The 26,314-nt window shown below is 47.3% G+C and overlaps 11 protein-coding genes across 11 annotated transcripts; 7 read left to right on the forward strand and 4 right to left on the reverse strand.

Annotated features, from left to right (window-relative positions):
- Positions 1-63: 63 nt before the first annotated feature.
- AGABI2DRAFT_191754 (hypothetical protein) lies at positions 64-3,152 on the forward strand. Its single transcript, XM_006459914.1, has 12 exons — positions 64-299; positions 349-395; positions 447-488; positions 544-613; positions 674-727; positions 781-860; positions 910-1,057; positions 1,117-1,364; positions 1,426-1,526; positions 1,576-1,661; positions 1,722-1,810; positions 1,863-3,152. The coding sequence occupies exons 1-12, from the start codon at positions 164-166 to the stop codon at positions 1,899-1,901; spliced, it is 1,140 nt and encodes a 379-aa protein (XP_006459977.1). The 5' UTR covers positions 64-163; the 3' UTR covers positions 1,902-3,152.
- Positions 3,153-3,167: 15 nt separating this feature from the next.
- AGABI2DRAFT_67415 (hypothetical protein) lies at positions 3,168-3,653 on the reverse strand (the record flags this gene model as incomplete). Its single annotated transcript, XM_006459915.1, has 3 exons — positions 3,168-3,294; positions 3,347-3,427; positions 3,538-3,653. The coding sequence occupies 3 exons, from the start codon at positions 3,651-3,653 to the stop codon at positions 3,168-3,170; spliced, it is 324 nt and encodes a 107-aa protein (XP_006459978.1).
- Positions 3,654-3,823: 170 nt separating this feature from the next.
- Positions 3,824-7,164, forward strand: AGABI2DRAFT_219485 (hypothetical protein). The gene is made up of 12 exons (XM_006459916.1): positions 3,824-4,077; positions 4,134-4,596; positions 4,655-4,741; positions 4,792-5,170; positions 5,228-5,320; positions 5,375-5,482; positions 5,533-5,561; positions 5,620-5,982; positions 6,035-6,154; positions 6,204-6,313; positions 6,367-6,890; positions 6,949-7,164. Exons 1-12 carry the CDS (start codon positions 3,833-3,835, stop codon positions 7,080-7,082), a joined length of 2,655 nt encoding a protein of 884 aa, XP_006459979.1. The 5' UTR covers positions 3,824-3,832; the 3' UTR covers positions 7,083-7,164.
- An 812-nt stretch (positions 7,165-7,976) lies between these two features.
- Positions 7,977-8,856, forward strand: AGABI2DRAFT_135240 (hypothetical protein). Its single transcript, XM_006459917.1, has 4 exons — positions 7,977-8,415; positions 8,468-8,515; positions 8,574-8,587; positions 8,648-8,856. The coding sequence occupies exons 1-4, from the start codon at positions 8,250-8,252 to the stop codon at positions 8,654-8,656; spliced, it is 237 nt and encodes a 78-aa protein (XP_006459980.1). The 5' UTR covers positions 7,977-8,249; the 3' UTR covers positions 8,657-8,856.
- A 2,121-nt stretch (positions 8,857-10,977) lies between these two features.
- Positions 10,978-12,686, forward strand: AGABI2DRAFT_191759 (hypothetical protein). Its single transcript, XM_006459918.1, has one exon. It carries the CDS (start codon positions 11,003-11,005, stop codon positions 12,530-12,532), a length of 1,530 nt encoding a protein of 509 aa, XP_006459981.1. The 5' UTR covers positions 10,978-11,002; the 3' UTR covers positions 12,533-12,686.
- Positions 12,687-13,213: 527 nt separating this feature from the next.
- On the forward strand, positions 13,214-15,506 carry AGABI2DRAFT_191760 (hypothetical protein). The gene is made up of 11 exons (XM_006459919.1): positions 13,214-13,535; positions 13,610-13,868; positions 13,923-13,945; positions 14,000-14,065; positions 14,121-14,293; positions 14,346-14,398; positions 14,450-14,589; positions 14,652-14,801; positions 14,859-14,921; positions 14,981-15,114; positions 15,168-15,506. Exons 1-11 carry the CDS (start codon positions 13,443-13,445, stop codon positions 15,211-15,213), a joined length of 1,200 nt encoding a protein of 399 aa, XP_006459982.1. The 5' UTR covers positions 13,214-13,442; the 3' UTR covers positions 15,214-15,506.
- Positions 15,507-16,860: 1,354 nt separating this feature from the next.
- AGABI2DRAFT_202522 (hypothetical protein) lies at positions 16,861-19,256 on the reverse strand. Its single transcript, XM_006459920.1, has 4 exons — positions 18,905-19,256; positions 18,403-18,844; positions 17,986-18,341; positions 16,861-17,933 (listed from the first exon to the last, which is right to left on the reverse strand). The coding sequence occupies exons 1-4, from the start codon at positions 19,232-19,234 to the stop codon at positions 16,953-16,955; spliced, it is 2,109 nt and encodes a 702-aa protein (XP_006459983.1). The 5' UTR covers positions 19,235-19,256; the 3' UTR covers positions 16,861-16,952.
- On the forward strand, positions 19,238-20,788 carry AGABI2DRAFT_202523 (hypothetical protein; the record flags this gene model as incomplete). Its single annotated transcript, XM_006459921.1, has 5 exons — positions 19,238-19,510; positions 19,560-19,697; positions 19,749-20,135; positions 20,186-20,553; positions 20,601-20,788. 5 exons carry the CDS (start codon positions 19,238-19,240, stop codon positions 20,650-20,652), a joined length of 1,218 nt encoding a protein of 405 aa, XP_006459984.1. The 3' UTR covers positions 20,653-20,788.
- A 1,259-nt stretch (positions 20,789-22,047) lies between these two features.
- On the forward strand, positions 22,048-23,893 carry AGABI2DRAFT_184485 (hypothetical protein; the record flags this gene model as incomplete). The annotated part of the gene is made up of 3 exons (XM_006459922.1): positions 22,048-22,237; positions 22,325-22,434; positions 22,493-23,893. 3 exons carry the CDS (start codon positions 22,048-22,050, stop codon positions 23,321-23,323), a joined length of 1,131 nt encoding a protein of 376 aa, XP_006459985.1. The 3' UTR covers positions 23,324-23,893.
- A 1,231-nt stretch (positions 23,894-25,124) lies between these two features.
- Positions 25,125-25,521, reverse strand: AGABI2DRAFT_149953 (hypothetical protein; the record flags this gene model as incomplete). Its single annotated transcript, XM_006459923.1, has 2 exons — positions 25,125-25,184; positions 25,249-25,521. The coding sequence occupies 2 exons, from the start codon at positions 25,519-25,521 to the stop codon at positions 25,125-25,127; spliced, it is 333 nt and encodes a 110-aa protein (XP_006459986.1).
- A 41-nt stretch (positions 25,522-25,562) lies between these two features.
- On the reverse strand, positions 25,563-26,201 carry AGABI2DRAFT_67491 (hypothetical protein; the record flags this gene model as incomplete). Its single annotated transcript, XM_006459924.1, has 2 exons — positions 25,563-25,937; positions 25,989-26,201. The coding sequence occupies 2 exons, from the start codon at positions 26,199-26,201 to the stop codon at positions 25,563-25,565; spliced, it is 588 nt and encodes a 195-aa protein (XP_006459987.1).
- Positions 26,202-26,314: the final 113 nt, after the last annotated feature.

Raw genomic sequence — 26,314 nt, forward strand, 5'->3', positions numbered from 1 at the left:
TATATAGTCGCCCATCCTCCAACCAACTTCTTCAAGACAAGGCGGTCCGTTTCCCGCATGCGGCAAATAGTTGACCCCGCGACTCAAGTAGTCTAATACCATAAAAGTGGACAAAATCTGACAATCCGTTATCTCTTTCCCATCCTTTTCTCCCTCAAATCCCATGACTAGTACTATTGGCCAAACCATCAAATGCAAAGCTGCCGTCTGCTGGGGCGCAGGCCAGCCTCTGAAACTCGAGCAAGTCGACGTTGCTCCTCCTCGCGCCCACGAAGTCCGCATTCACATCCTTTGGACCGGTATGCATCAATTTCACACTCTAAATCCCTATTTAATCCATTCCGCCAGGTGTTTGCCATACCGACGAGTACACTCGTAGTGGTAACGATCCTGAGGTAGGACTAATCCATACCTATTGCAGTGATATCATTTAACCGTTTGCTCAGGGCAACTTCCCTGTCATCCTGGGTCACGAAGGTGGAGGCATTGTAAGGGACCTTGATCAAGTATCATAGGCCGCTTAATTAACGGATCCGATCACAGGTCGAATCTGTCGGTGAAGGTGTGACAAGCGTAGCCGTTGGTGATCATGTCGTTCCCCTGTATACCGCTGGTCAGTCGATCTTTTTCTATCACATCCCTGCGCATATAATCTGACTTCACTACGTAATAGAATGTCGCGAATGCAAATTCTGCAAGAGTGGAAAAACTAATCTTTGTGGAAAAGGTTCGATTTCCCTCGTCATGAAATTAGTGCTTTATCCTAATAGTTTCTCGCAGTTCGTGGCACCCAGGGCCGTGGTCTCATGCCCGATGAATCAAGTCGCTTTTCGATCAACGGCCAACCAGTCTATCACTTTGTATGTCGGACGAACACCGACCAGGAATCGTACTGATCATACCCCATAGATGGGCACTTCAACCTTTTCTCAATATACTGTCGTAGCGGACGTTTCAGTTGTCGCCGTCGATAAGAAAGCTCCTCTTGACAAAGTTTGTCTTCTCGGTTGTGGTATCACTACCGCCTGGGGTGCCGTCGTTAAACAACCAGGAATCAGTGGGTGTTCACTATAAAAAACGAAACTTTTTTTTGTTCTTATTCAATGTTTTCTTTAGAGGACTCATCAGTTGCGGTCTTCGGATGTGGTGCCATTGGTCTTGGTGTCATAGCTACCGCTGCTCTTGTTGGCGCATCTCGTATAATCGCAGTTGACACCAATCCAGGGAAAGAATCCTGGGCTAAGAAATTTGGCGCACATGAATTCGTTAACCCCTTAACCTTGCCTGAGGGCAAGAAAATCCAAGATCACCTGGCTGAAATTACGGATGGAGGACTCGATTTCACTTTTGATGCCACTGGAAATGTGTGTTTTCTCTTTCCTTAACCATTATACTTCAAATTTGATGACACTATGTTTGGCTTAGGTTCACGTCATGAGATCCGCACTTGAAGCGTGCCACAAAGGTTGGGGTGTGTCGACTGTTATTGGTGTTGCTGCTGCAGGACAGGAAATTTCCACAAGACCGTGAGTTGGCTGGATCTCACACTTACAACGTAGGCTGATGTTATTGGAGGTTCCAACTCGTCACTGGTCGTGTCTGGCGAGGAACGGCGTTTGGTGGTGTCAAAGGCAGAACCGAGATTCCAGGATTGGTTGAAGGTCAGTCCAAAGTTGTCAATCAACAACCAGCATCTCGTTGAATATGCATCACTATATCAGATTATCTTAATGGCAAAGTCAAGATCGACGAGTTCGTGACTCACCATAGGACAATTGCTGAGATGAACGAAGCTTTCCATGACATGCACGTGAGTATTGTTTTCCATTCGCACAGCTTCAGGATTTATTAAAGAATCGTAGGCCGGTGACTGCATCCGCTGTGTCGTCGACATGTCGTGAATGGAATAGCTACAGTTTATAACATATGTATATATATGTATATATGTATCAAGGGAAAGAGCTCAGACCAATCGAAGCGAAGTCAGCATGTATGTAGTTATCGCTCCGTAATGATATCAAAAGAAAAACATATTTTCGAACCAAGTCAAAATTAGCCGGTACCCAATTATACACCTCGTTCGCTCAAACCACCCGGTACTCTACTTCCTGCCATTGCACGCCCAAGCACTACAAGCGCAACTTTGACTTCCCGCCTCCTCATACCACTTTTCCTCCAGAAAGCTCCAAGAATAGCAATTACACATAATAAGAAACTGATATCCAGACATAACCTCCGAACGATCATCTTGGTTGGCGAACGACTCTCGTCAGATGCGAAAAAGTGTGCAGATTTGTACAAGAAAGATAAAGCGCGATACAGTGGTTTGAGGATATATGACCACATGCCCAGATCATTGAGATCCCAAGTGGCACGTCTTGAGAGACGTCCACTACCTGTGAGGCCACCTTCATAGCTATATGAAGTGCGACGCGGAGAGCCATTGTGACTACTGAGGGCGGAATTGTGGATAGACCTTGATTCAAGAACTGCGAGTCGTTCGGTTAATGCGGCCAAGTGGGCTTGTACATGCTCGACGGCGCGTTCGAGAGTCAGTCTAGAGGCAGGACGAGAGGGACTATGATTATGGCCTGCGGAGATTGGCCGAAGGAGAGGTTGCGAATGTGGGCGGTGACCTAGATGCATAGGTTCTATATTAGGACGGGCCGGGATATTGTACATTGATCCTGGGGTAGACGGTGCTGGAGCGGGAAAGGCAGAAGGTGTTTCGAAAGCAGGGAGTGGCTGAGTTGCAGGTATATTAGAACCACCCATTGGTGTTTGAGATAAAAGTGAATTGGCAGTGGGAGTCCGGTAATGGCGTGCGGAGGCGGAGGAATGCGGTCGATATGGCTCAACGTGACTTCCGAACGTGCGGAGATTATGAACTTCATCATCCCCCGTTTCTTCGTCCGTGGAACTTTCGTCTTCGGAGGTTGTTCCTGCATTGTCATGTGTATACTCGGGAGGCCGTGAATGAGATGGAGGGGGATTGAGAGATTGTATGGATTCAAATGGTATGTCGTGTGAGGTCGTAGAACCAGATGATTCGGAATCTGGTGATTGCATTAGAGTTCCTTGGCTTAGGACTAGATTAGAGGGATCGCCGCCATATGATTCTAGTTCCAGAACCAGGTTTTGGGCGACGGTTTTATCAGAATATCGTTTCAGAACCTGACTACAGTAAGCGAAGGACACGGAGCAGAATGAACTTGGTGGACCTTTAAAAGCGCCTCGACATACAGCCACTTGGCTTCGTAAGATTCCAAATCTTTATGTTTAGCCCAAGCATCCCTTCAGCAGAAATTTCAATAAATGCCTCCCGAATTTAGCAGAGAAAACTTACCATTTCGCTCGTCCGAGCATATCCCAAATGCCAGGACGGGGCGACTTGACGTTCCCGACCGTAGCTGAAAACACAGATGTTCTGAGTGGCATTTCCAGAGTAAGGAAGGTATTAGGCAGTACCTTGTTTGTACAAGCTATGGGGGCAGTCAGTATGGATTTCGACTGCTGCAAGGGGTTAATATAGCGGACCTGTACATCTGCAATTTCTCTTCGTAGTCCGTCTGGATGGGACCTGTCTTCGGTAAACTCTGAACTATTTCAACTGCGCGATCGAACTGTGCATCGATGAGCTCGTGTGACGCCATGAGTCGAGAGCTGAGGTCGAACAATGGGACGGCCGGTGAAAGGGAAGGCGCTTGTAAAGTCTATGCAAGTGTCGTGAACACGTGAATTTGTGCGAGGATGATGGCCGCAAATCTGGGCCGAAACCGGGAAACCTCCGGCTTAATGATTTCCGGCTAACTTGGTTGATTCAGATCACATTATGGCTGCGAAAGGGGACAGGATTCTTCCTCAATATCTGGACGACAAGCACTCATACAACCAGATCGACGTGCCCCCGACCAATCTGAAGCCACGCCTTGGGAAGGGGCATCGTTTTGTATTCTTCGTTGTGGGAGCAATCTTGTTCTATGGCGCCTTCAAAATCCTTGGACATGACTCTTCTGTCCAAGAAAGTTTGGTTCGTCCTCACCGAATCCCACCCAAAGTAGCCGAGAAAATCTTCCTGTACGTGTACAACCCGATGAGCTCATCCGCGACTCAATGAATATGTCCCCGACCAGGTCTGTTCCCAATATTGAGAGCGCCTTCAAGGCTTCAAGGGATTATGCAACCCACCCTCATCTTGCGGGATCGACAGAGGACTTTGAAGATGCTAGGACCATACTTTCTTTGTTCCAGGACGAATTCCATATCCGTCCACCTCACCAGGAACCCATATTCTCGGCTGGCTCTGAAGAATCTCGCGATGCAACCCTCAAATTAAGCAGTAAACATGCGCCGAGAAGGCCAACAGCTTGGATCGATATCTATTACCCTGTCCTTAACACTGGGCTTGATCACAGTCTTTCAATACTTAATAGTGACAGCGGCATCGTGGAGTGGGAAGCCGACTTGGATGAGGACGGAGATCCCAGGGATGCAGAGGCAGCCAAATATCGAACTTCTGTTCCTACCTGGCACGGGCTCAGCTCTGACGGTGATGTTACTGGACAGCTCATTTATGCAAATTACGGAGCACAAGAGGTAAGTATCTGCGTCCTGTCGTTGATTCATCATATCTAATAACAATGATCCGAACAAGGATTACCAACAACTTGTAGCGGCAGGAGTTGATTTCACAGGCAAAATCGTTCTTGTCCGCTATGGAGGCATTTTCCGTGGTCTGAAGGTCATCCTTTTTTGAACTACTAATATTTTGGGTCATTGACGCCCCTATAGATCAAAGGTGCTCAAGAACTTGGTGCTGCTGGTGTCCTCATATATTCGGATCCTCGAGATGATGGATATGTTACCGTGGCCAATGGATTCGCAGCTTATCCAGCTGGTCCCGCTCGCAACCCGACATCCGTACAAAGAGGCTCAGTCCAATTCTTGTCTGCCTACCCTGGTGATCCTACCACACCAGGTTACCCTGCCTATGAGGATGCAGAGCGTACTAACGGAACCAATATTCCTGCTGTTCCTAGTATCCCGATTTCATGGAACAATGCACAGCGCCTATTTGAAGAGATCGGTGACTTGTACATCGAAGACAAGGCAGGCAACAAAAAGCTAAGCGGAAATGTCAGTCGCAACAAAGTTCGGCTGGTCAATCATGGTAAGGCTTTACTTTAAAGCTGTACTTGGATTATTTAATCCAAGTATTGGGCCATAGTTAATACCAAAGTTACGCCTATTTGGAATACAATGGCCGCAATCCCAGGTCATATCAAGAACGAGGTTGTAGTAATTGGTTGTCACCGTGACGGTAAGGCGTAGAGATTCATCGGGAGGATTTGGATTTGATTTTGAACGTTTCTAGCTTGGGTTATGGGCGCCGCAGATCCTACCAGCGGTACTGTTTCTCTGCATGAGGTCATCAAAGGCCTCGGAGCCCTGTTAAAACATGGCTGGACCCCATTGCGAACAAGTATGTCGATTAAAGTACTGTTGTTCCGGACTAGCTAATGTGTTTAACAGTTGTATTCGCCAGTTGGGATGCCGAAGAGGTTCGTTGAGTCACCCAGCATATTTTCCTTCAAATTGGCTTATATCTTTCATTCGTAGTATGGATTGGTGGGTAGCACCGAATGGGGTGAAGATTTTGCCGACTGGATCTCGGATAACGTTGTGGCGTATATCAATGTCGACGTTTCTGTGTCTGGGTCGCGCTGGGACGCTAGGGGATCGCCATCTCTCGCTCATCTAATTAAAGATATTGCTCTCACCGTGGATCATCCCAACCAACCCGGAAAGAAACTGTGGGATGCTCGTGAAGACGATGGACCTTTCAAGGGTTATAATCTCACTGTAGACAATGACTTCCAGAAGATGCATGCGCAAGCCGAAGCAGTACGCAGGGCGTCAAAGACCGGTGTTAGTCCTCTAGGCAGCGGTAGTGATTATACTGTGTTCATTCAGCGTCTTGGTGTGAGTTGCTTGGAGGTCTTCCTGAATCCGTACCTTGTTGACCCTATCCTAGGTTGCAGCTGTCGATCAGGGCTTCGGAAACACTGATACGGATGCTCCCTACCATTATCACTCGATATATGATAGCCAATTTTGGCAAGAAGTTTATGCTGATCCTGGTTTCTATCGTCATGTGAGCAACTTTGGCTTTTGTGAACTTCAGCGCTAATGGAAAACTCCAGGTTGCGATTGCCAAGCATATTGGTATGATGGGTTTGAGGTTCAGTGATTCTCTCCTTCTTCCCTTGAATACCACCCAATATGCTCTGGAATTGTCCGACTACCTTGATGGGTGAGAGCCTCGTTTCCACCAAAATATCAAAATAGTCTAATTTAAGTTGATAGTGTTGAGGCTCTCGCGTCTGAAAATCTGTCTGAACTTCCGGACTTTACACCACTGCGTAGCTCGATCGCAGACGTTCAAGCTGCCAGCGCGAAGCTTGACATTGAAAAACAAAAGGCTCTCGAAGATTTTGAGAAAATTCTAAAACATCTTCCACCCTACCCCTCTTCCTTCCTTCTGAACAACCCTCATCGTCACTGCAAATCATCATCTTACACGATCGCAATCAAGGATTGGATCAAAGGTGTCTTTGGCGTTCCACCGACTAAGGTCACTGCTGCATCTTACGATATCGCGAAAGTCTTTGGAGAAGACTCGTGGGAGAGGGTTTTTAATTATGCGTACGAGGATGATACCCTACCACCATGGTTGCCTGGCCCCGTTAAAAGGTTCATTGAGGCGGCGAGGAGACTTGGTAGATCTAACAAGAAGTTGAAATCGTTCGAGCGTGGGTTTATTTCCGAGGGTGGTATCAAAGATCGTGAGTGGTACAAGCATCTGGGTGTTGCACCTGGCAAATGGCTAGGTAAGTTACCTTTCTTCTTTTTGTCGCCGTAAAAGATGCTTAAGAAACATATGCATAGGTTACGGCGCAACAACGTTCCCTGCACTGACGGAAGCTATCACGTTTGAGAAAGACGTGAAGATGGCTGAATTTGAAGTTGGAAGATTGACCGAGTTGCTTAACAAGCTTGCTGAGAGGATCACCCCCGCTTGAATAAAGAAAACTACATATCGAGTTTAAAAATGAAATGCTATATTATAATAGTGTATTGCTCGCAAAGAATCTTGTGTCTACCAAAAAAAATGGCGACATCGAGCTTTTAAATTATAAAGTCGGCTGCTTATAATAATCAAGAAATCAAGAACTCATAGCAAAGAAAGGAACGAGATGATACAAGGACGAACGATTCGTTCTCCATTATGAACAGCCTCTCCCATTTCTCATATTTTCCCAAGCGGTGGGATGTTCGTCCACGAAGTGTTGTACTTTTGCTTCTTGTGTCAAATTTGGAGGAAAAACAGTTGGCGTTGAAATCAACCCCGATTTCTGTCGCAAGCTGAAAAAAGATAGTGGTCAAACCCTATGATGGGCCAAGGATAGCATCATGCACTCACCCACATAACGCACAAACGTCCACATCACCATCCTCCTCCGTGAAGACATCTAAACAGTACTCCAGAGACGGCTTACCATCCGGTCCAAACGCATCTTCCTCCTCATCGTCACCAGTATCTTCATCCATGGCCTGCAAGGACGAAGTGGTTGAAGTTGTTTTGCCAGCCTCAACGCTTTCGGAAGGTACTTCTTCACTCGTCCTAGGTCTCTTCCGCGCACTTTCTCCTACATCTGACTGGTTCCCGTCCTCATCACCTCGCATATCTACACTATTGCGTTTCAGGGACGACACAGATATCGCGTCTTCCAACACCACCATACCACTTTCAACTCCAACTTCACCCCCAGGTGACTTGACCACCTTGACAGTATGGTTGACATGGTCGTCGAGAGGAGTGGTTGCCTCGAGGTCACCCTCGGATGGCGCTGCTGAATTCCTCGAACTTGGTGGCGTGAGATTTGGTGTTCTTGAACGTTCAATGGCGTGCAGATTTGTATCCAGGGGCGGACGATTGATCTCAGTAGCGTGTGCAGGCTCACGCATGTGCACAGTTCCCGAGGGTAGTGATGCACGTGCAGAAGGGGGACGGCTTGGGGGTGAAGAGTGTTTCACGACGGAGGCCGTCAGCGGCGGAAGCAGCTTTCCTGGAGGACCAATAGGTACAAAATTCATCCCCGGAGGCACATTCAGATCAGGGGGTCTGTTGACTGAATAAGGTTTCGTGTCCTTGTTGTTTTGATTCACATTAAGACCCGTCGAAAACGATGCTGAGGAGTGGAGCTGCGCGGAATCACGTTGACCATGCTGTGCAGATGCTGCATGTGGTGAGTGATTCTGCAGTGGCGAGCGAGTTACGACCCCATGGGGCGATACCCTGCCCATCCATCCTGTTATTTTTGGTGCTGGACGAACGGCTTCTGGAGCTCCGATCTGGGACCAAAATTTAGTGGACTGACGATCAAGAAGTAACATAATATCTTACCCTCATCGCACCACTATAGTGTGTCGCCGTCGGACTTGATGAAGGTTGCTACAGCATTGTAGAAGCGTCAGGTCCCTTAACCATTGACTGCAGGACACAAGCGTACCGATTTTTGAGAAGCTGTATTATCATTGGTTTTGAATTTATATATTTTGCAGCCACATGATAGAATGGGCTCACCATTGTTAGTCATTGGCAGTTTCGGCCGGATCGATGGATACGTTGGTGGTGCTGAGATAGGGTGACTTCCCTGGTTAGGTTGATTCGATGGTGCTGGTCGAGGAGCTGTAGATTGGCGAGAAACGGAAGGGTGCGAGTGGACTTCTTGCGATGGACGGTCTTTTCCCAAAGCACTTGAATGGGGACGTTGTGACTGAACGCGGTTTGGGTGTTCTTGTGGCTCACGCACAGCTTCGCGAGTATAGTGAGTCCCGGACTGTTTGAAAGGTAGCGGTTGCCCACCCTCCGCAACTACAGTAGGCTGTCTACTTGGACCAGGTAGATTCTGTAACGTTGGCTTTTCGACTACCATCCTCTGCAATGCTGTAATTTGTTGCTTTAATTGATCGCAATAACTTGACAAGTGCATATATTCCGACTGGAGTTGTTTATATGCGGGATTGCCGGCCGCAAGACTCCTTTCTCGCATCAATACTTCGTGATTCGCCTTGTGAAGAGCCGTGATCTGTTGCTCCAACTGAAAGATTGTGGCCGAGTAGGCACCAAGTTTGCTGTGTGCTTCCCTAACCATTGACAAGAGGCCTTTATTATCGTCATAGAGTTTTTTGTTTTTCGTTTGACAATCATCGATACGCGACTTGAGCTCTGTGATTTCTAGTGCCATTCGGGGGTGAAGATTAAGTTCTTGCAAGCAAGCATTGGTGGTTTGTGCAAGGATTTGAACGACTTTAGTTCGGAATTCCGGTGCATTGAAACGTGTCGGAGGAGTCTGAGTGGGACTACATAGTGAAAGAGCATTAAAAAAAGTATGTTTGACAGATGACTAGTATCAAAGAGAAAAGAGCGACCCACGTATTACCGATGGCACCATCCAAATTAGAATTGTATCCTCCGGAGAGTGTGTGAGTAGCCATTGTCTCATGTAATGGGCGATGTGGGAGGGCGAAGGGGAGTGGATGCAACGCGCTCTGAGGCAAATCCTGAAATGAAAGAGGATTTGCCTAATTACGCGATTTACGCGATGGGCCGATCACGCGGACGATGCCGGTTGGGTAAAAAAATGACTGGTTCAGCACATGTTTACCGAGAGTCATGGTGGTGAGGAATATTTCAAGGCGCCTAAGTATGGTGGCGGCAATGAACAAGCCAGATGATGCCGACAGCAAGGTCTTTTTAATTTCGCACTGATTTCGAAGCAGACAGACCGACGTTGATCGGGTAGTTTCCCTGATTTATACATAGCGGCTAATTTGATGTTGATTTTGATTTGCGTAACTTATGTTCTCATTATACCCGATCAGTGCACAGAAGTGCACAGATAAGTATATATAATGTAAGTCATTGTACAAGCACGGTCTACTACGATAGCCACTGCCTCAAAATTTCCGCCTAGGCTTAGAGAGTGGGTTAGTTTGACGAAACAGCGCTGGAATACAGCAATAGCTGCTGACAGCTGACATAGAGCAACTTGATCTAACGGGAGTGGTATCATAAAGAACAATCCAGGATTTATCCATTAGGAATAGGCTGTAAGTTTGCCCGCGATGAGGACTCGACAGTCTCAACTTGCAGCGCCGAAAGGGGCAAATGTGGAGGGCAGGGAACTGCAACCTCAACGTGTCCCAGAACATAGCAGCGGGTCTGAGCTTGAATCAGGAGAACGTCTTGAGGCGACAGTCTCGTATGTTGGGGGAGGAGGAAAATATGGCGGGACAGGGTCGCCCGTTGGCGAATGCCTGAGTGATAGGTTCTATTTGTGCCAGCTCCTCTTCCAATTGATGGTGAAGAACGCAGGAGTCCGAGTCTTTTTGTAGATATAGAAGCAATGGATACAGCCAAGTGAAACAGCCAACCCTAATAGACCTCCAATATCCTCAAAAACTATAGCAATGGGTTTTAAACTTTTTGGTCGATGGACTGGTAAGAACGGTGCGACTTGGGTGCGGTATGAAATGACCCGGTCAGGAAAAAAGCGGGTCGCGCGTGCATTGCAAGCGAGTGATGCGAGCGAAACGGAGTTTGAGACGAGGACATAAGACTGGTTACGATTATAAGAGTCGAGTCGAGAAGACGGCAACGCGGCCAGGGAACTAGAAGATCAGCAGTAAATGAGTGAGACCTAAAAACAATTGAATCTGATGAGCATCGATTGGACCCATTGCGAAGACGAAACCAAGTACGTAAGCTAAATTAAGAGTGCGACCCCGGGCCAGCAATCAAGTGGCACTGCACCGGTTCGGCTCGGGTCGGCTTATATAACCGCTCTCTCATCCGCCAATGGCCAGGTACTTATAAGACCGCAAACACACTATTTCTCTCATCGCTGAGCACCTCTGAGCACCCTCCTCTCACACCATGGGCGCCCTTCACGACTCCTCCAGCGCCGTCGATGCTTCGGATCTCGCTCTCCTCGACATCCTCACCGCCCCCACTCGTCCTACCCCACGTTCCCTTCCACGCAGAGACGCCGTTCTCGATCCTCTTCTCATCGCTGCTGCCGCGGCATCGGGCCCCCACGTTACTCGCAATCACTATCATCACGACTTTTTTCCCGGCGTCATGGTCCCCCGAGCAGAGTCCGCTTGGGATTGGACCAAATGGACTGGCGAAGACGCTTCTCACAAGACGGAAAGAAAGCGCCTCGCATACGTGAGCAAGCAGGCGCCTCGCCGCCAACGACTGGCTGCCGCAAACAATGAAGAGACTAAGGAAAACGACGTTCCGTATCACACGGATGCTCTAACGCCGGTTGACAATGTTCCACACGTTTCAAAGAAGCGCCGGGCGTCCCTCGTTTCTGCGCAATCTACTTCTGCCGAGGAAAATACGTATTCCACCCCAGACACACTCTCATCGTCCAAGCAGCTGACCAACGTGAAGGCTGAAGTTGAAGTCAAGTGCATGGCACGTACCCGTATACCGACACCACATGGTCCCGCATTTCTTCACTTGTATCATAATAATCATGACAAAAAGGAACATCTCGCAATCATCATAGATCCTGCCCAATTATCAGAAAATTCAACACCAGCTCCTCCTATCCGCTCTCATTCACTCGATGCTGTCTGGGATAAAAATGAGACCGAAATGGATCGTATCACACGAGGAGCCTATATAGGTCGCTTATCTGCTACATCGCATCATGCTTCTGATCCGTCAGATCCCGCCAGACCGTCCCTTCCGGTCAACACTAATGTCATTCCCGCGCCCTTGATCCGCATTCACTCGGAATGCTTCACTGGAGAAACAGTTGGCAGTATGCGCTGCGACTGTGGCGAGCAGTTAGATGAGGCGATCCGTCAAATATTCCAACCTGTCTCCGTCCCATCGCCCGACCCTTCATCAAAACCCATCACTATACCCGGTCGCGGCGCAGTCATATATCTCCGACAAGAGGGACGAGGTATAGGTTTACTTTCTAAAATTCGTGCCTATAATCTTCAAGACTTGGGCCATGACACCGTCACTGCAAATCTTATGCTCGGTTATCAGGCAGATGAACGAGGCTACGAGATTGCTGGGGCCATTCTCCGCGACCTGGGACTAGGCTCAGCAAACGGAGTACGAGTGCTAACAAATAACCCTGACAAGGTCGAGGCCTTGAAGAGAGAAGGAGTTACAGTAGTCGAGCACATTCCCATGATTCCACGGAGTTGGCAACATCGTAAACATCAGATGGATCAGAAGTTGGGGGATCAGGATAAGGATGTGTTAACGCAGCGGCAAAAGGAAGAGAAGGAAAGGATGGCTGGTGCCACGCTCATTGGTGGTGGTGCTGTCCATGGGGAAGACCTTGATAAATATTTGCGGACGAAAGTTTTACGGATGGGACATATGCTACCCCTCTGGCTGGAAGATACCGCACCTGATTCATCTGTTTATTGATCTATATCATATCTATTTCCATAATAATTGGCAGACTTCTCTTAGAGTCTTGGATAATAGAAATCAATCCCAAGTACTTACATAGTACATACTGTCAATGTTTTTCCCGCTGTACAATTGACAGACCAATAAGAAAGATCACCGAAACTCGAGATCACCACTATCAGACCCGGAGAGTTCCGCGAATATTCAGCTTTTTTCGCAAGTAGCCTATCGAAAAATCAGTGATCACCTCAAGTACCCCATTCCACCTGACACAGAAGCAGAGGCCGGACGGCGGATCTTGCCTATTAATGTTGTATGTCAAATTTTGCCCAGCCCGGATACTACGGCACTCGGCCAGTCTATCCGGAAACTTTGCCCAAGTTGGTGAACTGCGGCCTTGACTGAGGCTTGACGGCAAGGTCCCCCCGGGACTCCCAAGAGCTGAGAGTTCCGCAAGAGTGGCCTTTCACGCTGTACTCTTTCATGGCAGCCATGTGATGTTCAGAGGGACTGATTCGTTGACACTCTGGGAGCTTTATAGCGGTCGTAACGTAGTTTCAATAGTATTGGCGTGAGAACCCGTTATTATGTTTTCGGGTTCAATGTAACAAGAAAGTTACGTCGTTCTATTTTAATTCGCACATCAGACCCTCATGATCAGGTTCAACGCAGTCTACTTTGCTTGGAAGGCCCCACGTTTCATTCCTCCCTCCCCTCATCACCTAGTGACTGGAACAGAGTAACAAATACTCTCGTTGCCCTTTTCCCCCGTCCTTCCTTTACATCGTTCTCTAACGCTTTTTCCTCTCCTTGTGCAGTCTCCATCTAGTCAGGAGATCACTCGCTAATACTTCGCTTTGTCTATTGTGGTTATCTGTTTGCAACAACTTTTTTTTTATCGTCTCGGACAACATAACAGCTCGTCATGGAGGAAAAATATCAGCATCTTGAAGGATCGGGTGGGATGGCTCAAGCACTGGAAAAGGAGAAATCCCGACGAAAGAGATCGATATGGATTGTATGTTTCTCAGAAAATTCTCGTCGCCGACTTTTGGCTCACTACCGCTTCAAATTCCATTCGGTTGTTGCTAGGTCGTCGCTTCCGTAGTGGGAATTCTAGTTCTCGTCGCTGTAGCCGTCATAGCTTGGTACTTCTCCACCCACAAAAACAACGACTCTAATGGCAGTGGCGGCAACCCGGGGAAGTCTGGTGACAGCACCGGCAATAACACCCCGAACGATGGTAGTGACCCGAGTATATTCGAGCTTGATTCGCGGTTACATAAGTCATTTTATGGTATGGCATATACCCCGGAGGGTTCTCAGCTACCGAACTGCGGAAATTCACTGGGTGAGTGGAGCTTGCCACTCTCTCATGATTCTGATCTTGAATCCTCTTGATTAGAAAATGTTATCAAGGATATACAGGTGAGGCCCGGCCCTTGTACACTACCAAGATAAACCGGGCTCATTTTCTTTTAGATACTCTCCCAGCTCACCACCCGAGTTCGACTATATGGTGCTGACTGCAACCAAAGTGCACTTGTTGTACGTCAATTCACCTGCTATTTTTACTGTCTCCAAAGAGTAATTTCCTTGGCAGCTGGAAGCGATTAAACAAACAAAGGTCGATATGCAAGTCTTCCTCGGTAACTACCCCATTCCCGAGGACAATACACCATACGAGAGACAGCGAGACATCATCAAAGAGGCTCTTCAAACTTATGGTGCCGACCATGTTGCTGGGGTCACCGTTGGTAATGAATTTATGCTCAAGTATGTGAGAATGCAGCATCATAGACATTGCTTGGCTTACGTCCTCGCTTAGTTACCTGACAGGGCAAGGCGTTCAGGATCCCAATGGTATTATAGGCCAACAAGGTGAATTTTGACCATTAGTGTGGAAGCTGTGGTGGTTCAATATACTTCTAGGTGCTGCTATCCTCAAAGCTAACATTGAGGATACACGTCAAATGATTGATGGTCTGCAATTATCCAAACATATTCCTATCGGAAATTCCGATGCCGGAAGTTTCTTCAGCAATTCTGTACTAACTGACGTCGAATATGGTGTATGTATTCATCGTTCATGCATGCATGCCAGTTACACGAGATGGCTTATGATTACGGATAGATGTCGAACGTGCACGCCTGGTTCGCCAATACGACAGCAGAGGGTGCAGCGCCTTGGGTTTTCCAGTTCTTCGATGAGAACAATGTCCAGCCTGCTGCTCTATTACCGAACAAACCCAAGATGTACATTGCGGAGACCGGTTGGCCTACGGTTTGTTATTTGGTCTCCAGCATATAGTGCTCCTTTCACTTACAAAACTCAATCTAGAAATCCTCAGACGCAGGAAATGCCAACAACGGTGGTTCCGATGCCTCCGTACCTAATCTTCAGGTACAATCTATCTTTTCATCAAACATGAGTATATGCACTGATAGGCGTCTCTGTGTTAGGTATTCATCGACAACTTCGTCTGTCAGGCCAATTCCAACAATGTCGGATATTTCTTCTTCGAATACTTTGATGAACAATGGAAGGATGCTATGTTTGGCGGTGTTGAAGGCTGGTGGGGTCTTTTCAACGCAGAGTAAGTATGCAATATCACATCCGAGTTCATCTTCCTGACGCTGTTTTCCTTAGTCGTACGTTGAAGGATATCACAATACCTGACTGCCCTGCTCCTTGAGTGTTTCGCGTGTCCCGTGGTTAACGTTGGCTGTAACAAAGACATTCTAAGGACTTGATTTCATTCTGACATTCTGTTTTCTTATTCTTTTGGTAGTACTATTTCTATATTTTTTTTGCAGACTTTGAGATTCTTTTGTCTTGTTTTGTTTTTTGCTTTTACGGACAGGTGTCAGTACTACTCTGTGGTACTGAAATAACAATCATGCATTTACGGAGGAATTTTTTTGCACGTCGAGTCTATCAAAACCTATGGTCTCCTCAAGAACCCCAAGTCTTGTCCCTTTTTGTTTTATTTTTGGAGCCCCACTATGCACTAGAAGTAGAATTAGTTAAACCTAAATCAGGGTTTAAGTAAAGCTCTCAAGTGCGTTGTCCTATGATTCGAAGACTCCGTGTTGTCGATGAAAGTGAACTTTTCGATTAATTTAAGTTACATAGCCTTCATGCATCAGTTCCTATTACCAGTACTGTAATCCGCGATTGTCTCATGGGCGATCAACGATCAACGTTCGATGAAGATCCAGTGAGATCACTCGCTAAAGTTACTTTACTGCCTTTTTGAGTTGCCATGAGGATAATCGCTTTCGCCTAGGAGACAAAACAACCGATCCTTGGTTCTGCTCCAAAGCTTCCCTCAGGCTCCACACCTTTTCAAGGTGGGATCTGGTGAGATCTCGAGATCTGAACTCGGTCATCGGGAAAAAATAGGCTAGCACTTGTGCTTGATATGCCGGTGCTCGGATGTCTCTCATGAGTTGAAACCGTACTTATCATATTGGACCAGGGCTAATGTAATATTTATTTTATGCTCTGGAGACTGTTCAAGTTGGACTTGACATGTAGAATGGTATACGGGTTGATTGACAATTTTTTTAACGTCGTATATGTTTGAGCAATAATTATTTGTGAAGAGACTCGGAATCCGATTATTGCCAAAAACGATAGAAACGCCGGCCGCATGAGAGGTTGATGTTTTTCTGCGAGTACGACACCGAAAAAGTGGACTACTCGACGTACTACGTACTACGTTTTCTTCTCGGTCGAATCGGGATTTGGTTTGTGTTGCACGGAACGCCCGCGCAATTTTAATACTGACATGCTCGGAGTCTATAAATAAAGATGGAGCAAGCATGGACAACAGAGCTTCTTTCTAGACTCCTACGTTTATTGAAAAAGTATTTCAGGTTCAAGGAGGGGATCCCATAATAGAATATCACAGCACCTGAAATCAACTTCGTACTTATATCATCCATTCTCGAGAGTTCTTTCATCAGATTGAAGAAGGAACGAAAGATATAACTGAAGAGCGTGATATCATGCACATCCACTTCTGTATTACCGCCTTGAGGCTAAACAAGGACGTTCAGCAAACGGCACAAGTCCTTCTCCCAGACCACTGAAGATGTGTCCCGAAGCTTGAAAAAAGGCCTCGGAAAGCTAATTCTCGTTCATGAAACGGTCAACTCTACGTATATCATTTCGTGGAAGAGCAAAAGGACTCGGCAGCGAACTGAAAGAGGATCCACTGTCACGATCAGAGTAAGTAGGATAAGTATCATCTCATATAACCTCAAGTGACTTCCCTCTATCCAAAGGTTATAGAATGATCGTCATTAAAGTGAAAATTCAACATGATAGACGACATAATGAACAAAAAAGCAGCGATGCGCAAACCAAGCAAAATGATGCAAAAAAAAGGAAACCTCAACCCGTAGCTTTAATTTTTCTATAGTCCAATCAAAACATATTAGCCAGTTTACTAGCGGCCTCCCTAGCATCTAATCTGGGTCTCGTAGGTTGGACGCGCACGGATTGAGCCATTTGATGTGGCCTAACTTGTGCGAATGAATTGAACCCAGCGCTCTGTTGTTGCTGACCCACGAGTCCAGACTGTATAGGGGACGTGGTAGCGGACTGAGTAGGTATATTACTTCGCAGAGGGTCAAAGGATTGAGATCCAACGGCTGGGGGAGTGATAAACATAGACTGAGTACCATCAATGAGGCGGTTGCCTAGAGGTGGCTCATGAAGTGGTGACCTTGGTGTTGAGGGACCAGAGAATTGCTGCTGCGTCGAAGGTGTTGGAGATTGATAGGGTGTTCGATTGCCAGGTGGAGAAAGTGAGCGCGACTTTAAGGAATTTGGCGCTGTCGAGATAAGAGGCGATAAGAATTGTTGTGGAGTTGCAGATGTTGAAGTAGGTGATAAAAGTGGTGCGCTCAGAGGGTCAGTCGAAGTTGACGGTGTTGGGGACTGCATATGCGCAGATTGAGGAGTATTTATAGAGGGAATCGGTGAAGCTGCTAAAGGATCGCCGCGATGAGGCGGCCTCATGGTAGGATGACTTGGAAAACCAGTATTGAAAGAGGTATGCGGTGGTGTTGATACATTGGGTGGTAAGGTATGAAAACCATTTGTAGATTGCACGGCGGGCGCTGATCGAGGTTTATCATGGTAATCTTCGAGAGGAGGGACGACCATAGGTTTCGGTGGGCCGCTCGTAGGAAGAACCTTCTGTGCTGCGTTCGCAACATCGGTCCTTAGAGCTTCCAACTCCTTCAATAGCTGTCTTTCGTACATGATGGAGGATCTCGCATGTTCAATGAGAGCCGTTGTGATATCATCGTTTGCGTAGCGGTTGTGAGTTTGAAGAGCACGGTGCAGGTTCTGCGATATTCCCTCCGCCCTTCTTGAAAGTACTTGTTCATAACGGTCAGCCTAACATAGCATTTAGCAGAAGAAAATAAGCGCAAGACACGATCACATTCACCTCCTCCATATCTGCCAACGCCTCGTCAACCTTTTCTGGCCGGATATTAGAACTTGCTTTTAGGCGTTCAATATGTCGACGTTTGGATATAGTTGTTTTGACGGCGGCTTGGTATTCTTCCAAAACACCGGTCCGCATCTGCAGTGTTTCTTTCGCCGACCTAGCATTCATTCCCTGATACCCCAGTGAATCTGCGAGAATCACACATTCGCTGATAGCTTGTGCATGGTCTAAGTCGGTGAGGCTATGCCATGCGCGGCCAATCTTGCGCAGTGCATTTCCGAGAGGCGGATGAGCTTCCGTGGTTGCCACGTTTATGAGCCTGTTGCCCATTTCTGCGTGTACAGTGGCAAGGCCTGTGGCAGAGAAAGCACAGCCATGAGATTTTTATCTGCAGTTCGAACGGAGAGAACCGACCTTTGCGGGTGACGGCTAACTTGTCTACGGCTTTCGCGGCGTCGAAAAATTGTCCTTCCAACTTGGTGAGTTCGAATCTGGCCCGCTGTAACTCTTCATCTTCATCAGGGACATGCCTTCTCATAAGACTAAACCCAGAAGAAGTTTTCTTGCGAGGTCGAGGGGTCGGTTGATATCCGAAATCGTTCTCTATAAACGCGCGGACGTCCTCATCGTGTACCAGGATAGGGTCCTCACAGACTCGTGATATCCAGCGTTGAAGCATGATCTTTACAAGACGATCATCCTCCTCGTCAGTAGGCGCTGAAGTCTGGGCCAAAGGAAGGGCCGGAACGATGGTCTGTGGATTGTTCTGCACAATCGATTCATAAAATTGCTGAAATTCCAAGTATGATCTGGACACGTTACGGTACGTAGTGCCAGTGAAATTGGACAGATTGGTCTAGCGAGGTGATGGGTATACATTATGGGATGATGCATGTACAAGGCTATGTCCACTTACCTGAGCATCAAACTTGACGAGGATATCTCGACGGTTTCTATCGAGACCGGTGAGTCGAACTTTGAGATATGGTTCCCGCGATTCGAAGCTTATTCCGTTGGAAGTAGTGGTATCCCTGGGAGAAATAAGACCTGCATCGGGCTGACCATATATCTGGGGCTCTCGCCCGTAGAGGCCTGGAGGAGGGCCTTCTTCAGAGGGGCCTGGACTTGAGGCGGGTCGAAGATTGGGAATCGGTGAGCCTGGAGTGTGCGGGGTTGTCGGCCAGGAAGGCGAGTCGGTGTTTTCGTGGCCACCAAACGCTGCGGTCGAGTTGAGCGGATCAAACATGGGATGCAGTTGCTTACGCCCGACTTCGACAAGAGCAACAGGCCCAGCTTATGTAATTCATCCGACTCTACCATGGCCGACTCTGCGGACCCTCCAGCCGCCCACACGGAAGCATCCAAACCCTCAGATACTGAGGACAGGTCATCTTTGCTCTCGAGGGCGCAGTCTTTTCTTCAGTCACCCCAGGTAGCTGCGAGAGATTATGCTTCCAAGCGCCAGTTCCTGCAAGAAAAGGGCCTTGGCGAGCAAGAAATAGATTTTCTACTGAAAAATGTAGTGAGCCTTTCTTTCATCAGGTAATCAGCTCGCATTCAACACTATCCAGACATCTGCAGCTCCCCTGGTTCCCCCGCGAACATATCCACAGCCCCCTCCTTCAAATATCCCGAATCTCTTACTGGGAATCTCACGAGTGCTCACTTGGTTTACCGGTGGTGCAGCAGTCCTGGTCTTCATCTACTATGTGAGTCCGAATTGTTTGGAGTATGTTTGATTGCTTCATAGGATATTCTAGCGTTTCTTGCTTCCTCGAATCTCGCAGTCTTTTATGGCACGACATTCCCTCAGAACCCATCATGTCGACCTCATGAGACGGCTGACTATGTCTCTTTCTTCTTTCAAAGAAGAGCAAGCAGAGTCTTTCTCGAATCTACCTAAAGCAGAGGAATGGAGGGAGCCACCAGAATACTCTAATTGTTCTTATCTCCACGACATTGCAAGCTCTTTTGGTGAACAACAGGTCCAATACGACAATGTTTATCCGGTGTCTTTACTGCGTTGTGGATTGAACGATTTCAACCGAGGGCGTGATAATGGACAAGATCCAACAACCCAAGAACTATTTCACTATATGGAAGAGAAAATCCCTTTCTTAACATCCGCTGAAGGTCAGAAGTATGAGGTGAGCAGCAAGTAACGAAACCAAACACCTTATCTCAATTACCCTAATAGCAACGTCTCTGGGAGGTCCTTTGTTCATGCCCTTTATTCACGGCCAACCCTCCCTTAATTCCTCCCTCAACCACTCGAGACCCTCAGGCACAGTCGCGCTGGACCTACTTACCGCCTCCCCCCCTTGATCCCTCGGGTGTGGTCAAGGCTTTATCCTCCCTCAAACTAGCCCTCCCAAAAGACCAACTCTCAAAGTCTAGCCCCCTTCAAAACACCTTGCAGGCTCTTTCTGAATTTACGGGATACATCAGCTCTCAAGTATACACACCTTACCGACCGCCGGTGGTGGGAAGTAGCAACAGTTGGGGTCCTATCGAGGAACAGCTGCGCAGAGAAATCCGCGCTCTCAAAGGACTTGTTTTAAACAGGCATGTACTTTTTCAACTATATGTAACTACACTAACAGCGTGATCAGGCGCTCGTTCTTACCTCCGCGAACTTCCCCTTCACCGGCTTCCACCCAGTAGGCGCAGTCATAGCTATTTCCTTCTCCATGGCATTACCCGACGTTGGTCCTTTTCAAGTGCTACGTGCTGCTGCATATGCCAGAATGTTCGTTACTTTGGAAAAGCCAATAAAAATGAACCGTTTCCATTCTCCGAAGCGACGAGTCATGTCAATGACCTAGGTCAACTTGCGCCATCAGGGATGCGTTTATGAGTCAACAATACCTTCAGAGGAATGCTGTTTAGAATCTCAATACGGATGACAATCTTTACTCCTACTGCGCCAGCTTGGACGACCCGACTTTGAAAGCCGAAAGAATTTTTTCTTCCCGTTAACCTGTGCAAAATGCCAAATGCCCATAACCCGTTGTGCTTAGTCCTCTATACCCTCCCCAAAAAAAAGCTGTTGAAGGCAAGAGTATAAGTATGGCTTCACCTCGCTACTACTCATCCTCAGTCATCTATCCTCATCCCCTCGAATCACTCAAACATCCCCATAATGCGTGTCGAGGTTCGTTGCTGCATATTTTCGTCGCGGTTGACGCATCCTTACACATAATGACAGAAAATTACTTGCACCAAGTGTGGTCAAACATCCGACGTGTAAGAAAGATATCGTTTATCTCCCCGTTCTGTACACTTACCATTTCCTGCAGTTGTCGCTGTTGTTAACATCACTGACAGTAGTCGGAGCATAAATCGTCGGTCAGCCTCAGGCTTTATCATAAAAGGTACCCTCCACGAGGCATTCCTAAGTTATTCGAAACTTACACCTGTCTTTGCTAGTGTTCTTGTCAAATTGTCGTGGGTTCTGGTCATGGGTTCCGGTGTATGAACCCAAATGGTGATCATGATCGCCCCGAGCCAATAACAAGCGATTGCGGCTGACATTGGAAAATCAACGCTACCCACCAGTGTCCGCTCTTAATCATCGCTTATCTCCTCCACTCATATTGTGCTTTCATATTGCTTTGGACTTTTACGTTTTATCTTTCTGTCATCCGCATGATACCCTATCACTATACCAGATGCAGTTCAAGTTTCATATGAATTCTTTCTCATTTATTCCTGTCTTGCGGCTTACAATATTCCCAAATTATTCCTGTTTTGTATCGGCTGATCTCTTTGTTACTCCATATGGACATCGACTCCTCTTTGTAGCTTTAACTGTTACGAGTTTGTATCTCTTTTCTCTCTAATGAACGAGTCATTTACCACATAGCCCTTGTTATGAGCAAGAGTTAAGAGCATTTTACATGATTACGCCACGTCAAAGCCCATCGAGTAGACGCGATCACTGATTCAATTCATTCCTCGCGAACCCAAAAGCCTGTCAAACTTATAGCGTCAAAATTCCAATCCCGACCTACTATGACAACCACAATCCCGAAAGCATCGGTGGAAACCATTGGTCCAATGCAGCTCACCTTTCTGGGAACTGCATCAGCTCAGCCGTCATCGACAAGGAATCACTCTTCATTGGCATTACGACTCGGCGGCGACGTATGGTTATTCGATTGTGGTGAAGCTACACAACATCAAATTCAGAAATCGAGTACCGTCAAGATGGGCAGGATTAGAAAGATTTTCATTACACATATGCATGGTATGTACTGCAATGTCTGATTTAACACAGCGTTTTCGTGTCCTATCTACAACTCGGATTACTCACGGAATTGTTTGACGATCCTAGGTGATCACATTTTCGGAATTGCACCTTTGCTAGCAAGTTGTCTCAACGGGGCTGGCGGCACAGCAGAGGGTTATGAAGATCCACGATCTCAACATTCTGGTATGGCACCTGTGAGCCACATACAACCCGACAATAACACTCAGACATTTTTTAATTTATCGACCCTAGATGGTGGAGATCTACGGACCGCTCGGTATTCGGGCTTATGTCCGGACAGCATTGTCATATACACATACAAAATTAGACGGTACATACGTCGTTCATGAACTACGTTCCCCCTCGGATCCGCAACACGGGGATTACACGACCGTCTTACAGTTGCCCTTAGAAAAAGAGGGAACTAACTTCATCCAAGTCAATGGCATTTGGAACGACATATACAAAGATGCTCGTTTATCGGTTTCCGCAGCGCCGATCCTACATTCCGTACCCTGTGTCGGTTACGTCTTGCATGAATTCCCGATTCCTGGAAAGATTGATCCCAAGGAATACATCCCACATATCAAAAGGACCAAGACATCGATGTCGGTTATGCAACAGCTGCAACAAGGCTCATCCGTGAAATTAACAGACGGTACTGTCTTACAGGGCCCGCCTAGAAGAGAGGGCCGCAAAGTCGTAATTCTTGGGGACACATACGATCCTTCACCGATCATATCACTCGCGTGCGATGCGGATTTATTAATTCATGAAGCAACAAATGCCCATCTTCCCGGGATAGATCCCACGACAAAGACTACAGATACGGACGAGTCAGTTGAAGAACGAGCTAAGTCAAGAGGTCATTCTACGCCTCTGATGGCCGGTGCCTTCGCAAAAAGAGTACGCGCCAAAAAGCTTGTGCTCAATCACTTCTCTTCTCGATATCCGGGAGATGACTCGGAGGAAGCACATAAGATAATGGCGGCTATCGGCAGTCTAGCTGCAGGGGAGTATGGACACGATGTGATCTGTGCTAGAGATTTCATGAGTTTCGATATTGTACATAGTCATGTATGACTCACCTAACATTCCAGGCTAAAGTTCATCGTCGCTATCATCCGGGGGTTCGGAGAGCTCACTACTTCCATCGAATGTTTCACCTTCCTCCAGCTCTTCAACCACTTGCTTCTTTTTTGCAGCCGCCTCTTTCTCCTTCGGGTCTTCTTCTAGCTCACCCATTTCAATGTCATCATTGAGTGTTTCTATAGCGTTCTGTGAGTCAGACTCTGTAGGCAGCTTCTCTTCATCGGCGTCCTCTCTAGCCGATGGCGTAGGTGTATCCATATTGGCCCCGATAGATGCATCTGTATGAGCATCAATTCCAATTCCGGGAGCGCCATCGGGAGCGGGACTAGCCCGTGTGGATGGCACTTCGGAAACAGTATCTTTGTCCCTTCCGAGAAGTCGCAACGACGCAAGTTCCGCGACGATGCCATTAAGAGCACTTTTGTGTCCCTGTATTGTTTTTTCTTGAACTTCATTCTCGGAGCGAATGGCAGCCATGTCATTTTCCAGGGCAGCTATCTCCCTGTTAGGATGGTTTATGAGCATTCGGGTAGCGAACAACCTAGCTACGCACTGCTCAAGCTCGTCTCGTGATGGTAGGCCGTGAATTTTTTCGGCCACAATGTCATATTCCATTTTGCGCCGCCGAAGAATCTGTGCATGTTCTAAAGCTACTTTGAGATCTTTGATTTGTGTTTTTAGTGAGTCATGCTCTTGCTCTACAACCGGTGTTTAGCGGCCACAAGCTGTCAAACATTCGTCAGAGTCATACCTATCTTCTCCCTCTCCTTCTGGTATTCTTCCACTTGACGACCCTCTGCTTCACATGTCATGACACTCTTCTTTAGTAACAATTGGAATGAAGCTAGCTCCACAAGGAAAGACTCTTTCGCGTCATCTGCAGACGTTTCAGATGAACCGTCGGAAGAAGCAGGCGTTTTCGTTGAATCTGCGCTTGCAGCATAAATGTAGTTGTGAAATTTTTTAATGACCCGTTTGAGGGGTCGCTCGTCATTAGTGATACGTGCCAGGACGATGTGATCTATGAAAATGGTGCACAATCTATTAGCGTTATGTTCAGTTACGATTCGACGGAAGTAGAATGTATACGACCTTCTTCTTCCATTGTGAGTGATGGTATTGCTATTGTCGGTGAAGTCATCTCGGGATGCAAAAAAGCGATATCAGTAGGCTGTCCGTAGCCAACGAAGACGAAAGCACAGGAGAGGCGTGTGGCGGTTGTGTGACGGTCGTGTGCGGCAGGCTGCAGCCTTAAACTGGGTCACGCTTTGTGAAATATGGGTCACGTAAGAAGAACTTTATGAACCTAATTCTATATACCAAATAGTGAAGTACACGCTCAGGACTCGAACTGGAGCTAAAACCAGTTTGAGCCCCACCCGCTGGGTAATCTATACAGGCTCTAGGCTTAGCTTTAGATTCTAGCCCATCTCGCGTGTCGGACATTGTCCGTATTTCTTTTCCCCCCCAAAAGTGGGGATGCACCAGCAGAGATGCAACATAACGCGAAATCCTACTACCAACATCACATCTCTCCTAGTGCCACTTAACGAGCACAACAGTCCATACCCATACCTAATTGTGTATGCATGTTTATCGGGCGGGGACTCGTTTCGAGCTTGCAAGGTTCGGTACGTCGAATGCTCCAAGTACAACGCCCTTACCGGGGGAGAAAACGGCCACACTCGTCTAGGTGGCGACTAGTGGCCATGTTTACTGGGCTGTATAACCCAAATTATGAGATAGATATGGATAACGAAAGCTCACACTGAAGAATGTCCAGTACTGGCTACTACCTCCACCTCCCCTTCGTCGCATTCCCCAAGTCTCCAAACTCCCAGGTATAACAATCCTAAGTGGGCACGACGTCAGAATAACGGAACAAGGGAAACAATAATAATAAAAGAGAAGCATACCATGCAAACACCATCTTCACCTTCGACCTCCGCTGCTCTTCTAGGTTTGGGTACAACATCTGAGGCAGGGGCCCCGCCCTTCTCTCCATCACCTTTCCATTCCACACTGAGTACTTGTTCAATGACGACTTTGATTGGATGGGTTGATAACGATACGCCCCACTTCAACAAACCAACTGTATCATACTGTATCACTTCTCCCAAATGACACTTGGTTTCAAAGGCATATCCTCCGATGGCGCACCAGGAGCTGACGCCATTGCACGTACCCATGGCGATTGGCTGTTAAAAACATTATGAGTTGCGGCGGGTGACTATGGATGTATTTGAAAATTGAACATACGTCTGCGGTGTGGTATACATGGGATGGAGGGTGGGTGACTTACGATACCAACGGGATAGAACAAAGTTTCTTCTTGTAAGGCATCTTCGATGCACGTTTGTCCGCACTGATATGAACCGCTGTAACATCCACAAACGGTACTCCATGTCGGACCAACGCGTGCGCAACAGCAGGAGAACAAAAGATTGTCGTTGAGTTTATCCTTTTTCATCGTTGGACCGCCACCGCCCGCTACCCATGGAGCAGAAGTGCCTTTGACAGAGACAACTACGGTGAAATTGTCTTCGGATACGAACACATGTCCCCTGAATCCGTTATCGGTAGGACTCCAGCCGAAAGGATGAGACTATACAAGTCTGGTTTCAAAACATATTAGCATTAAGAGTAGCTCACGTACACTATTCCAACGGTCTTTAAGGTCGTACCATTCCGAGTCTTTAGCTTCCACATAAGCATTTGCAGTCATCTTTGCGAGAGTAATCAACATCTCTTTATTACTGACATCCGGGCCCTCGACTTCGTCTTCCGACCAGGTTAAGGCGGCAGACTCACCGTACAGTCTCGAACGCCTCCGCGCTGACTGAAAAGAGCTAGCAGATGTATGATGCATGCTCAACCGTCTAGTTGATGGTATACGAAGGTCATAAGGGTCATGGCCTAGCGCCTGTATTTGCTGCGGAGACTGCACGTCGGCGAAGAGAATTTCGCTGGAGGTCGTGGTGA

The sequence above is a fragment of the Agaricus bisporus genome (genome assembly GCF_000300575.1).
Source record: "Agaricus bisporus var. bisporus H97 unplaced genomic scaffold AGABI2scaffold_4, whole genome shotgun sequence".
Taxonomy (NCBI): Eukaryota; Fungi; Basidiomycota; class Agaricomycetes; order Agaricales; family Agaricaceae; genus Agaricus; species Agaricus bisporus.